Below are 13,124 nucleotides of genomic sequence, written 5' to 3'. Positions count from 1 at the left end.
CAACCCTTGGTAGAGTGCAGTTATATATATTTGCAATGTACTCTGAAGAGTGGCTAGGGAAACCCACCCAGATGGGTGGGGTATAAATAATAAATTATTATTATTATTATTATTATTATTATTATTATTAGGTTGCTCACAACCATCAGGATGCAGTGTTTATACCCTAGCTTTCATGAATAAATTTCAGTTATTGGAGCCTGATTATTTGGATAAGATACTTGGTTGGGTCCAGCCACCCATATTTTTACTTAACCCTCGCCCATGATGGCTTATTAAATCTAACAGAGATCAGCTGAGCTCCAGAGTGATCCCCCAAATGCTGTACAGAGTCAGAATTTGGGGAGAGGACAAGAACACTATCAAAGGGCTAGAAACAGTGCAGAATCAATTTCTTAGGAGATTATTCCCCTTAAGGGAACAGCAGCAGCACCTTTACGCACAGAAGCCGGGCGGACTTCTATCTCTTGTGTTGGTCTCTGAATACCCTTTGCTGGGAATCACAAATGGGGAGAATTTTGTTGTACTCTTCTGCTTGTGAGCTTCCCATTGGCATCTAGTTGGTCACTACCGTATTTTTCGCCCTATACGACGCACTTTTTCCCCTCCAAAAATGAAGGGGAAATGTGTGTGCGTCCTATGGGGCGAATACAGGCTTTCGCTGAAGCCTGGAGAGCCTGCGCACCGACCCCTCTCGCTCTCCAGGCTTCAGGAAACTCTGTGCAACCCTCGGGAGCCCAGTGCGAAGCCGCACCGGGCTCCCGAGGGCTGCGCAGAGCTGCCTGCACTGCCGGGCTCGGCGCAGCTCCACGCAACCCTCCGGAGCCGCCGCGAAGCCGTGCCGGGCTCCCGAGGGTTGTGCAGAGCTGCCTGCATTCCGAAGCCTGGGGCACGCTGAAGAGCGCGCCCGGGCTTCGCACAGCGCTCCGCAAGCCTGGGGAGACCAGCGCATCTCCTTAGGCTTGCAGATAGCAGGCTGTTCTGGGGGCTGGGGTCGGGGGAAGCTCGGGCTTCCCCTGCGCCAGCCCCGTGCCTGGGGGGGAATAATTTTTTTTTCTTTATTTCCCCCCCCAAAAAAACAACTAAGTGCGTCCTATGGGGTGGTGCGTCCTATGGGGCAAAAAATATGGTAGTTGACACTAGTCGTCATCTTCTTTTTAGACTAGTGTCTCCAAACATTCCTTCTTTTTCTCTTAGGCAAGTACTCTAAGGCTGAGGAGGTTACCACCTTGTAACACACATGCAATGAACTGCTCCTCTTTGTATATTATTTCTGAAGCAGAACACCCTCTGTGCGGTAAAAGTCTCTGCCTTGGAATACCATGTAGTTCTCCTCTGAAATTACTGTCGCATCATATCCTGAATCTGTTTTGGAATTAACATTTGACCCACAAATAATTACATTTATTCTTCCCGGAAGGTCAATGCCTTTACAATATATAGCGCCTAAGAAAAAAATTGTCATCCATTTCTGTTGTCACCATTTATACTACTGGGTATGACATATTATAGCACAGTGCTCTGTTTATGAACTCTTCCTGCACAGCGCTTGGCTGGACAAATTCTTCTAATGTTGTGATCTTTTTGTTTCTTGGTAAGCTGTTTTAATGGCTGAGCCTCTTTGCTACACAATGTACTTAAAGTAGCTGGACTACTTTTCATGGGCTTTCTTTTTTAATTCCTTTGCAAAGATAAAATTGAATTTGCCCTTTTCAAAATGTATATAGTGTTTTGTGGAGCAGTGGTTGGCTCCTCCAAGTCTCTCTTAAGTTCTCTTTGCTCCCTGGTCTGGGTTTTGATTAACTCAGGTTGCCTTCACATCTTTATGACTTTGTGAAGTGTTAACTCTACCATCAGCTGCGTCCTTTCATAAAAAGGCCTTCCTCTAGAATTCTAGGGGTTGGGTTATGAGTTTGTTTTTGTTTTTATTTGAAACTTTGCGTTCTCATTTTGTATTTTTTTATTGTGATCTTCACATAAATGGTGGTATGCAAATTTAATGATGATGGTGGTAATAATAATCTTGATGTGGGTATAATCTTGTTAAGGTTGCCTGAAGAAGAAACAAACAAACAAAAAAACCTGTGAATCATCCTATCAAAGCCATTTGCTGCAGGTTTAGTTAATAATGCAGATTCACTGGCCACTCTAACCCGAGGTGGGTGGATCATTCCTGGATCGCCTGGTAAGCTAATCAAGTAGATCAAGAATGAAGAACTTTCGGTCCTCCAGATGTTGCTGAACTACATTTCCATTGGGCCTTGCAGGCATGGCAAATGGTCAAGGATGGAGAGAGAGGTAGTTCAGTAACGTCCCACTGCTAAGTCACGTATGGCAGCCTCGTGGTGCAATGGGTCAGTGCATCTGGCTGTTAACCAGAAGGCCAGTGGCTTGAGTCCACCCAGGAATGGCTGTGGACAGGATCCCTGCATTGCAGGGGGCTGGACTAGATGACCCTCGGGATGCCTTCCAACTTTGCAATTCTGTGATTCTATGCAACTTTTTGGTCAAGTTAAATGATCAGCTACCTAAAATATGGCAAGAAACCTAAGCCATTCTTAATCAAAAATAGCATGTTTGTTTGTTTGTTGCTTTGTCTGTTTCTTTGTTTTGGAGTGGAAACAAAACCTTCCTGTGTATTTCCTAAAGGAAGATAAGATCATTTTAGATACGTAAGAGTGTTTGTGGCAGCGGATTGTGTAAGGGTCATTAGTACCTGGGTGAGAACCTATAAATGTCTACCTTTGAATCTTGACTACAAATGAGTAAATAATCCCCATTGTGAGTTGGCTGCAAATTCCAAATTTTGTTGGATAATTTCCTACTATTTTTTTTTGTGTGTGTGCGTGTGTGATTCTTCCAATTATTTGGGAAGTAGAGAAGGGAAAAAATATTGAGACATTTGCCATAACCAATTAAGCCATGTTTCCAATGATTACCTGTGATAATCCAATCCAATGATTAGTCATGATATTTTTCAAATGTTGGGAGCAGGGTGGGGGGGGAGAGAAGCAAAGTACTGTTTTCAACATGACAATCTACAGGTGGATTTTGCTCTCATTTTTTTTGTAAATGAGTTCTGTGTAAATTGTGAACTGCCCTCAAATTTCTAGATATGCTATATTGTTTTAATATATGCCTTATTTACAGACTTTGAATAGCTGTGATGCAATATTGCTGCAGAATTACTTGTATTTTATTTATTCTTATTCTTATTGTCTGTCTTAGAAAGATTTCATGGCAAGTTAAGTCAGTAAAAAAGAGGAGACCAATTAAGCAGATTCAGTCTGTATTGTGCGTAAAGCAGATGCTTAATAAAATTAGGAATACAATTGAGGCTCTCTTCTGTATTACCTAAATTGTTAGTAATATATGCCTATGCAGGATGAATGCCTTTTTGTTGTGCGTTTTCTAAAGTTAAGGAAGCAAAACAAATCATGATTAGCGGTGGCTGTTTGTTATATAAGGCTGCATAGAGTAATATGGCTTTGTGTTTGTGTGTGTCTCTGTGTGTGTCTTTTTCCTCTACAGGGCTTGCTCTCAGAAATCCTGCGAAAGGAAGAAGACCCCAAGACCGCATCACAATCTTTACTGGTAAACCTTCGGGCTATGCAGAATTTCTTGCAGCTGCCGGAAGCAGAGAGAGATCGAATATACCAGGATGAAAGGGAAAGAAGTTTGAATGCAGCTTCTGCAATGGGCCCCACACCTCTTATAAGCACACCGCCCAGCCGACCAACACAAGTAAACTATTTTAAAGTCTTTCTGATCTGCTTGATGCTAAATGATGTGCTTTGATGGTGTGTGCAAAAGAAAGGCAAGCTGTATAGCTGCTGTTTTTTCAGATACAGTAGTGCAGCTGGAAGTTCTGATTGAGTTTTGTGTATCAAAATTGCACGAGTGGTGCAGCCTGCATTTCGTTTGCTTTTTTAAAAAAGGAAGTCGGCAGTCTTAGTAAGTCCTCAGATGGATTGCAGAGATTTAGCCTTGTAGTGTGAAAGTGAACCAGGTACAAAATTATGATAGTTCTCTGAAGCTCCTAAAGGTTTGCACTAGCTCTGAAATAATGCTTAAAATCCTGAAGGGTGTTGCAGGCTCAGTTAATTCCATTTGATCAGTTATAGGCACAGTGAGTGCCTGTCTGTGGAGCCCTTCAAAGAACACAGTAATGTGTGAAGGGGAGGTACATCTTTGAATAGAAAGCAATAACAGATCTTCAGCCATGAATTACGAATTATGGATGTCTCTTTTAGCAGCAGGCATAGCTATATATTTTTTAAAAAATAATCAATAATTTCATTGACGTTATTTAAACAGATTCTTCAATAGTTCTCGAAACCCAGTCAAAGATAAATTGAACTAAAAAGTTTCTGAATTAGAGGCTGCTTGGACCCTCACGACTTCTTGCTGCTGAGATGGCATTTGTCTTCAGATACACTGCTCACAATTTCTAATTTCAGAGGATTTCTTTCTGTGAGCTTATCACTTAATTAAGATCATTTAAACACCTTTGAAATCTAAATGCTTGGCTGTTCACTATATAGAAAATAGTTTTAATTGACTACCTTTGTGCCAAGTCTTATTTTAATGACACAAGTGAAATGGCCAAAATATGAAATACAACCTTCCATCCTTGAGAAATAACCATGGAGAGGACAGTTAATGGAAACACTAACATTTAAATATAAATATGCTTCCAGGCGCCACTGTAATAATGGAGTAGTAAACTTTGTCCTGATAAAAAGCCATTCTGAATGAGAGCAACTGCATTTATTATACCTCTTGTGCCATTTGAAGAACTGAACTGAAAAGTAGTTTGTTTTGCCTGGAATGAGGTACTTTATGAATTTTAATGTACAATGTCATATTAAAAGCTAAACCAGGATTAAAAAAGATTTTTGTTCCTAAACTAAAACAGTACTTATGGGAATATGTATATAAAAGGGTTGGGTTTTTTGTTTCATTTTCACATGGGAAAAAATATGAGAAAGCCCATATTTGTGAAAAGCTGTTAAATTACCTGTTTGGGTAAATTTGGGGTTCGTTCAAGAAATATGAATGACTCCAAATTTTCCTGTTTTTATTGTCAGCCAAGATAGATAGAATTGCTAGGAGATGTGTCTTTTCTAAATATTTTTTAAAGAGCTGCTAGGAATGGAAATTATATTTTCTTAGACAGATGAGAATAAAGGCTCATGGCAGTTTCATAGAAATGTTAGCAAAGTTTTGTCACCATTACAAAAAACTGCATAGTTGATGCCTAGTTGTATTAAATTTTTTAGGTGTAAGATTTTAGTAGGCATTTGTTTCAAATTTTGTGAAGTGCCTTAATGCACTGATGATGCTGTATAAATAACAACTCTTCTTATGGGATTTGGTGGTGCACCAATTTAACATAGTGAAGGTTTTATGTCCTTTTGCTTCCACTTTCTTCCTTAGCTTTCTTCCTTGAGTTCATTCCTTACTCTAACACTAAATTATTATTTTTCAGAAATAGTATTATAAAAACTTCTTTTAAATATATATATATATAAAGTATCACACACATTAAATTGTGACTGATGCTTTCAATAGAAATTCTGGAGGGGGAAAAGCCTTTGTAGATAGCCTCTGAAAGGTTAATTAGCAATACGTAGTGCTCAGCAGAGCACAACAGACTAATCATCCATGATATTCTTAATGGTTCAAGAGAAACTGTTAGAAAGGAAGGGAAATGTTTTTGAGGCTGATCTGCTATGCAAGAGTTTAGAGAAATGAAACAACCCTTCTCTAGTAACCTATAACCCAAGTTCATAAAGGTATGTCAAGCAGTCTAAAATAATTTGTCCTCATCTCTCGTCGTCATCCCCTTCCAAGTTTTCAAAGAGTCTTTTAATATTTGTCTACTATTATATTTATCTATACCCAGTTAAAAGAATCTCATGCTCTTGACATTATTTGGATGAAGCATTAGAAAATGTAGTTTCGATAAAAGGCTGTGTCTGGCTTGCTGGGTAACATTCCTACGAGGAACTGATCGATGAGACAGGAATGACCCTAGAGCAGTGATGACCAAACTTGGCCTTCCAGCTGTTTTTGGACTACAACTCCCACCATCCCTAGCTAACAGGATGATGGGAACTGTGGTCCCAAAACAGCTGGAAGGCCAAGTTTGGCCATCACTGCCCTAGAGGGGAAAGAGCATACACATTTGCTTGTGTTTTGTCTGGGTGCCTGGAGTTACTAGGTTTGCCCAGCAGCGAAGAGCGGAAACTTTCACCTTGCTTGTCTGGGAGGGCTTCGGTTGATGGTGCATCTTAACAGATTTCTGCAGCCTCTCCCATCAATTGCTGAAACCAGAGACATGGATTATTTGGTCAGCTCCATGAAATGTTGCCTTGCGTTGTGAAAGCTGCTCCTGCCCCACAATGGTTCCTAGTCAAGAACACAAACCACCTGGTCATCTGTCAGGGAGTCTTTAGCTGTGATTCCTGTATTGCAGGAGTTTGAACGAGATGGGGTTACCTCCCAATTCTATGATTCTATAAATCGATAAAAACTGTTGTTGTTTACATATCAAGGTGGTATACATAGTTCTCCCCCTCCATTTTCTCCTCACAACAACCCTGTGAGGCAGATTAGGCTGAGAAACTGTGACTGGCCCTAGGTCACCCACTTTCTCAATGAAAAGGAAAGACACTTTTCATGTGCTCAGGAACTTTTACTAGGTTCAAGCTTGCTAGTTGAAATAATTATTTCATTGACTTCATTCGAAACTGGGCTGATGGAAGGGTCTTGGGGAGTGCCAACGGTTCCAGGCGCTGGCAACCCACACCACACGAGTAGTGTGTTGTTACAGCTGTAGTGTCATTCAGTTGGGCATCCTTTGAAATTTGACATTCATATCTTATTTTCCAGGTAAAAACTACAGCTATTGCAACAGAAAGGAATGGAAAACCAGAAAACAATACTATGAACATTAATGCTTCCATTTATGATGAGATTCAGCAGGAAATGAAGAGAGCTAAAGTGTCTCAAGCATTATTTGCAAAGGTTGCAGCAACTAAAAGCCAGGTAAGGGCCTTATCAGGCACCAGTGGGCTACATTTGCTTTTCCAACATTTGTTCCAATATGGAGTTGATTTGGCCTGCATTTAGAGGGGGAAACAGAATGCTATATGGACGTGTTGGGTAGTAACAATGTAACAGTTAAAATTCGCAATATCTTAAGCATGCTTAGCTTTCTTTGAATGTTGCCTTACCTGTTGTAAAATTCGATGTTTTCCTAGTAATATGAGGGAAAGCTACCATCCTAATGGCCGGGGGGACACAACTCAAACCACACTGAAGGTCCAAATTATATACTTCTACATCGATCATCATAAATAGTCTAAATAGTCTATTTTCATTTAACTTATTAATTTTAAGTCTTATCTTACCCCCTCTCTTTTTCCATAGTTTTCTCTACCATTATATTCATAATCGTTATTATTACACCACTGTTGACATCTGAAAACCTCTGTTAGCCCTTCCTCTTTTTCAATCCTTAACATATTATCTCCCTGTACAACTACTGGTTTGAATCACCCTCTCCTCTTATCTTCGTATCTCTTATGTATACAGTGTCTACCCAAAACTATGTCAATATTACCAGGCGGTCTAAGCTTGAGGCGTCTATCATTTGCATAGAAATACTTATACTTCTTGCCCCTCTCTAATTCTGTGTGTACCTTTTCCTATGCTGCCTTATTTTTTATTGGCTCTCATTCGGTTCAGTGTATTGTTTTTTGCCTTCTTGCCTTATTCTGATGACACAGATCGTTTAGAGTCTGTTCTGTCCCAAACCAGAGCCTTTCTCAGCATCTGCTGCTACTGCCCCAGAAACCATTGTAAATGCTGTTGTACAAGCTTTTCAATTTTAAGTGCCAGTAGTTGGGTGACATTATAATACAAGGGTTACCTATAGAATATCCAATGGTTTAATATGAACACTCTCTTTTTTTTTTAATGACATTGAATAGAAAGTCAGTGTGTAGAGTGAAGGTAATTTACTGCTGGAGATAGAAATGGCATGTTTGATTTTTTTCCCTCCACATAGCTATCATGCTCAGTTTATGTTCACTGAAGATAGTGGTTCATTATTGTTAGCAGTGTTAGAGTTCTTGAAACACATGGCCAAAATTAGATTATATGCATGAAAATATGTACAGACAGGGCAGTTAAATACAAAGTTGATTTGAGTGGTAGATTATCCTTAGCCATGGTACCAGCTTCTTAAAACTACCCAAAGGGTGTGTGTCTGTCACTTATAGCTTGAGTAATATAATATAAGTTCTCTGTATTGGGGATGTATTTTGGACTCTGTTGTTGCAGTTTGTTTTGTTATTTAAGCTTCAACTTTGGAAATATTTGCAGTTGGGAGTCGCTCCATCTTTCATTATATAGAAAAGATGTTTCTTTTTAAAGTTATATGCTGTAAGGAATACTTAAAAGGATATTTTGGAAATGTTATATCAAAATGATTAAACTCAAGCTGTGGACTGTAAAAAATTATAGCTTTACAGGCCACATGCCTGCCTACCCTTCAATCACTGTCAAAGTGATAATTTCTGCAATAATATGTTTCTTTTATTGTGGGATTCTAAACACCAAGTGCTGTTTAAACATTAAATGGAATTGTTTATGTTAGCTCTATACTCACTGTGTCATACACCAGGCCACTATAATCTCTCATGGAATGTAAAAATTCTGTCATGAATCATGGCTTGTGTATTGGAAATTACTGTAATTTTGATTGGAAATTACAGGGCTCTTGAAATGTTTCTAATTATGATAGAATGTTAACCGCGACTTCAAACCTGTGTGCTTCTTTAGATGTCTTTTATTTTCATGCATAGGTTATGCATTAAGATGAAACATCCGTTGTCAGCACCCGACCATGTTACCCATCCTTAGTCTTTTCCAGTTTTCCTTGGATATTGTAGCCATAAACTCACTTGGTTGCTAGTGTAGTTGATACCAAGATTTTATCCCACCCCTGAATTCTAACTGCATTGTAAATCCACGTAGGACACATCTTATAATTTAATTTTTAATCTAGTATGTCTTTTGTTTTGAGTATAGGCCAGAGGGAATATCGGTAATCTTAGGAAACGGGAAGTTTACATATAGTTGAAAATAATTGATCTAACAATAACAGTATTAGGTGATACATTATTGAGAGCACCTCTAATTTTATTTGAAAGCACGTTCTGCAATGTACATCCTTCCAGTTATTATTGACCTAAGAATATTAGTACATATACTTACGCACTTTTTAAAAAATAGTTTGCTGAATATTACAGAGCACTTTGTGCAAGAGGCACCATTACTAACAGTCCATTTTAATTATTCTACTGGTTTTAGTTTTAAACTGAAAAGTGTGGAATTAGTGGCTTTTAATTTCCAGACATTGTGGTCTGGGATTCCTAATATCACCAGTTAGTGTTCACATCATGCTTTTTTTTAAATAGTGTTATTTGCTCAGTATGGTTCAGCTGTGCAATAGGGCTTTTGAGACTGCAATCCAATACACTGCAATCCTGTAATAGGTCTTACTGGTCTTACTTTTGAATAGGCATGCAAGTTTCCCAACAGTAAAAGGCAATTTGTCAGTTCTCTAGTGGAAGCCACACTTTGCTGAAGAAAGGCAATTAAGAAAGTCCAGGAGTATGCAATAATCTTAGACAAGTGCATCTCAGAACAGCACCCATTGTCTTTCGACCCTTGTTGTGGCCTTCCAAAATGGTTACATACCATTCATTCCCTACTGAATGGATAACTGAATTTTGGGATGCTGAAAATTGCATTGTGGAAAACAAACGTGCCAGTCGCCTTAATGCAATCACCATTTAAACAAATGGCTGCTGCTACTGCAGTACAGTCTTCTGGGTAGTAAGAAGCTGATATGGAAAGAGGGTGCACAATTTAGAAATTAATAATTATTAACAGGGCAAGCTGTTTGAGAGTGGAACAGGCCACCTTCATTACAGGTTTTTAAGCGCAGGTCACCACTTATCGTGTGATGTAGTACTGGATTTCCTACATCAGCAAGGATTCAGACTAGGTCCATCCAAGTCTTGATATCCTGTTGAGAACAAGGATAAGGCATAACTATATTTGTACTATACAAATATGTAGAACGAAGTCTTTTCTTTCACTGTCACAACTGCATTATTTATTTTCACATGTAAAATAGACAGTTGTCATTTGGGTGCTCTCAGACTTCTTCACTGTACAGTGTGACATGAAGACTTTTTTTTTTTTTGCTAGGGTGTTTCCCCCCTCCTTGTGATGTTAAAGGGGACCTAAGTATGTAAGAAGAAATCTTGGCAGTGCTTGTGGTTTAGGGAAGCCCAATGCAGAGTTTCGCTTTTACAGTGTGGTAGCACCATGCCTAGAAACAGCTGCTGCTTGGTCATTTGAATAGCACAATATATGGCCCTGACATTAATACCTACTATAAATGACTGGCAGATCAAGATGATAAATTATGCTGAACTAGCTAGAATAACAGGAAGTCTAAGAGACCAGGATGACCAGAAGTTTCATGAAAATTGGAACAAATATCTGAGGTATATAAGAGATAAGTATAGAACTTCGATGACTCTGGCAGGGTTGGAACAACTCTAACAGTGTTTGGCAAATATGTAAAGGAGATAAAACACGTAACTTTAGAAATTATCTGATACTTACCAATGAAGTGAAGGGAAGTCCGAGGCTCGGCGGAGCCCAAAATAACTGTGAACTATATATATGATTCTTGTAACAGCTATGTTATATGCAACTTATGTAATCTAGACCAGTGTTCCCCAACCTTGGGCCTCCAGCTGTTTTTGGACTACAACTCCCATCATCCCTCACTAGCAAGACCAGTGGTCAAGGATGATGGGAATTGTAGTCCCAAAACAGCTGGAGGCCCAAGGTTGGGGAACACTGATCTAGACTGTATATATGTATAATCAATGGAAAACCAATAAAAATTTATATGGATAAAAAAATGTATGGCCCTGTCATTTTGCACAAACGGATCCCCTTATTACTTAGTTAATATCATGATGACATTGCTTAAATTGCACTGGTATTTATTTTCTGGTATGAATGTTTGATAGTATTTTTATGTTTCCATAAAGAACTATTCATCTGGCACATCATATTGGATAATCATGAAAAAAAATTAGATTGGCTATCATAGCTTTGATCCATTTGTTGCATTGCAGTAACATTCCTCCTTACATTAGTTTAGCACCAAATGCTATATTCAGAATAAGCAGTGTTAATTAAAAAAAATTATCCTGAGTATCTAAGACAGATTGGGTTTTTTAAAAATAGTATATTCTGATATTATTAAAATATCAGGAGGAAAGGGGCAGGATATAAATTCAACAAATAAATAAATAAAAGATTTCTGCAGCTATAGCAGTGAAACTGCAAAAAACCAAATGGGCCCAATCCAGTTTAAGCACTTTTTTCTTACTGATTTAATGGTTAAGTATGTGCTTGGATTTCCCCGATTTGTTTTATATATATATATATATATATAGATATTTATTAGATTTTTTCCAAATTAATACAAAAAACAAACAAAAGACAAAAACACACAAAACATAACAAAAGTACAAAAAAGAAAAAGAAAAACAAATGTAGTTTTCATTACTTATTTCCATTAACTTATTTCCCAGACCTCCTCTCACCTCCCCCTTTTGTATTCCAGTTCAAGTTCTTAACTCAGCAAATCCTTATTGTAACTTGTTATAACTTATTTTAGCTTATTACTCAACCTTTACATGGATTTCCCCGATTTGAACTAAAGGGTCAAGTTTAACAAACTTGATTGTGACCAGTATATTTTTTCCTAAATATGCTTGTCTGGTTGATACAATAAATAATGAAGCCATCCCCTAAATACATTACCCTTTAGAGAACTATTTCTGCTACCGAAATGTAAATAAGTCACAATACATGTAAGCATTTTAAGCATACTTGCATTCTGCCCCGCTCAACAGTAATTCACTGGATTTATTAAGCTGTTATAAAACTTCACTTTGCATGGAACATTCCTATGTAGAACAGAGTGCACACTTCAGTGTGATTTGATTCAGTTCTTGGCCCTTGTTGGAAACATTTGTTTTTCTAATGTATATAGTACTACATGTACTTTCAGTAATCTGATGTAGCTAGAGATAATGCTGGCCCACTCCTTTGCTGCATGTTAAAGTATATTGCCTAACTTCAGGCCCTTCTATCTTTATCATTCCAGTTGTTCAGTCACTTACACAAGCTGAAATTAATAGGCTCCCATAGCTTGGTAGCAAACTACATGTGCAATACTTGGCTGCTCCATGAGCATTTTAATTTACGGTAGGAAAGCTGTGCACAAACGTATTATGTAATTATACACTCCTTCTCAACTTGCATTTTACAAAGGAAATTGTGGTTTTGAACACACTTCCTACACTTTCTTGCTTTCTTTTTCACTCTCTCATGCACACACTTCTAAAACTCAGGCCAGGTCTTCTCCTAGATCTTCTACCCTCCTTGTGTGATTTCATCTCTTTTTGGACCACAGCTGTTTGGGATTTACATCCTTACTCCTGCTTTTCTGTTGCCTCTGGTTTGCATTTGTTGGCGGCGGGGGGTTGTTCACAGCATTATTGGTTGTTCTGCTCTTATAATGTTTCTCACATGCTTATGGACCCGGCCACTAGTTCAACAGGCATTGTGGTGGGGCTGCTTGTAAAGCAGTTAACTGAGCAGAACTGCTAAGTGTTCGCTTCAAACTGCAGATACCCTAATTTGCCCAGACAGGCATGTGTTGCATCTAGGCTATTATGTTTCTGATACATAAGTGACTTGTTTCAGTATTTTAGTTATGGACCGAAACTAATGTTAACTGACTTTTGTCTTTTCAATTGATGGTTTTAGAACAGCTTAAGCTTCTTTACTGACCAACTATATGTTTAATAGTGTTGCAAAACATGTGAATTTTGCATGACTCTCTACACATGATTTTAAAAGCAAAGATGAAATAATATATAAATAGTAAAAGTGCAAACTTGAAAAATTTGTGTGGGGCATCTTGCTCTCAAGCACTGGAGCACCTTCTT

The 13,124-nt window shown here is 38.4% G+C and overlaps 1 protein-coding gene across 24 annotated transcripts in view; it reads left to right on the top strand.

Moving 5' to 3' along the window:
* The window catches only part of SATB1 (SATB homeobox 1), a 121,968-nt gene that overhangs the window by 72,621 nt on the left and 36,223 nt on the right, over window positions 1-13,124 (top strand). For all 24 annotated transcript variants that reach the window (XM_079947254.1, XM_079947250.1, XM_079947258.1 and 21 more), the window contains 2 exons: window positions 3,532-3,744; window positions 6,898-7,053. In XM_079947254.1, coding sequence (XP_079803380.1) covers window positions 3,532-3,744; window positions 6,898-7,053 — 369 coding nt within the window. The remainder of the gene's footprint in view (window positions 1-3,531; window positions 3,745-6,897; window positions 7,054-13,124) is intronic.

The sequence above is a fragment of the Podarcis cretensis genome (assembly GCF_951804945.1).
Source record: "Podarcis cretensis genome assembly, chromosome: 12".
Lineage (NCBI taxonomy): Eukaryota > Metazoa > Chordata > Lepidosauria > Squamata > Lacertidae > Podarcis > Podarcis cretensis.
The sequence above is the reverse complement of the archived record's forward strand: the minus strand, read 5'-3'. Positions and strand labels throughout refer to the sequence as shown.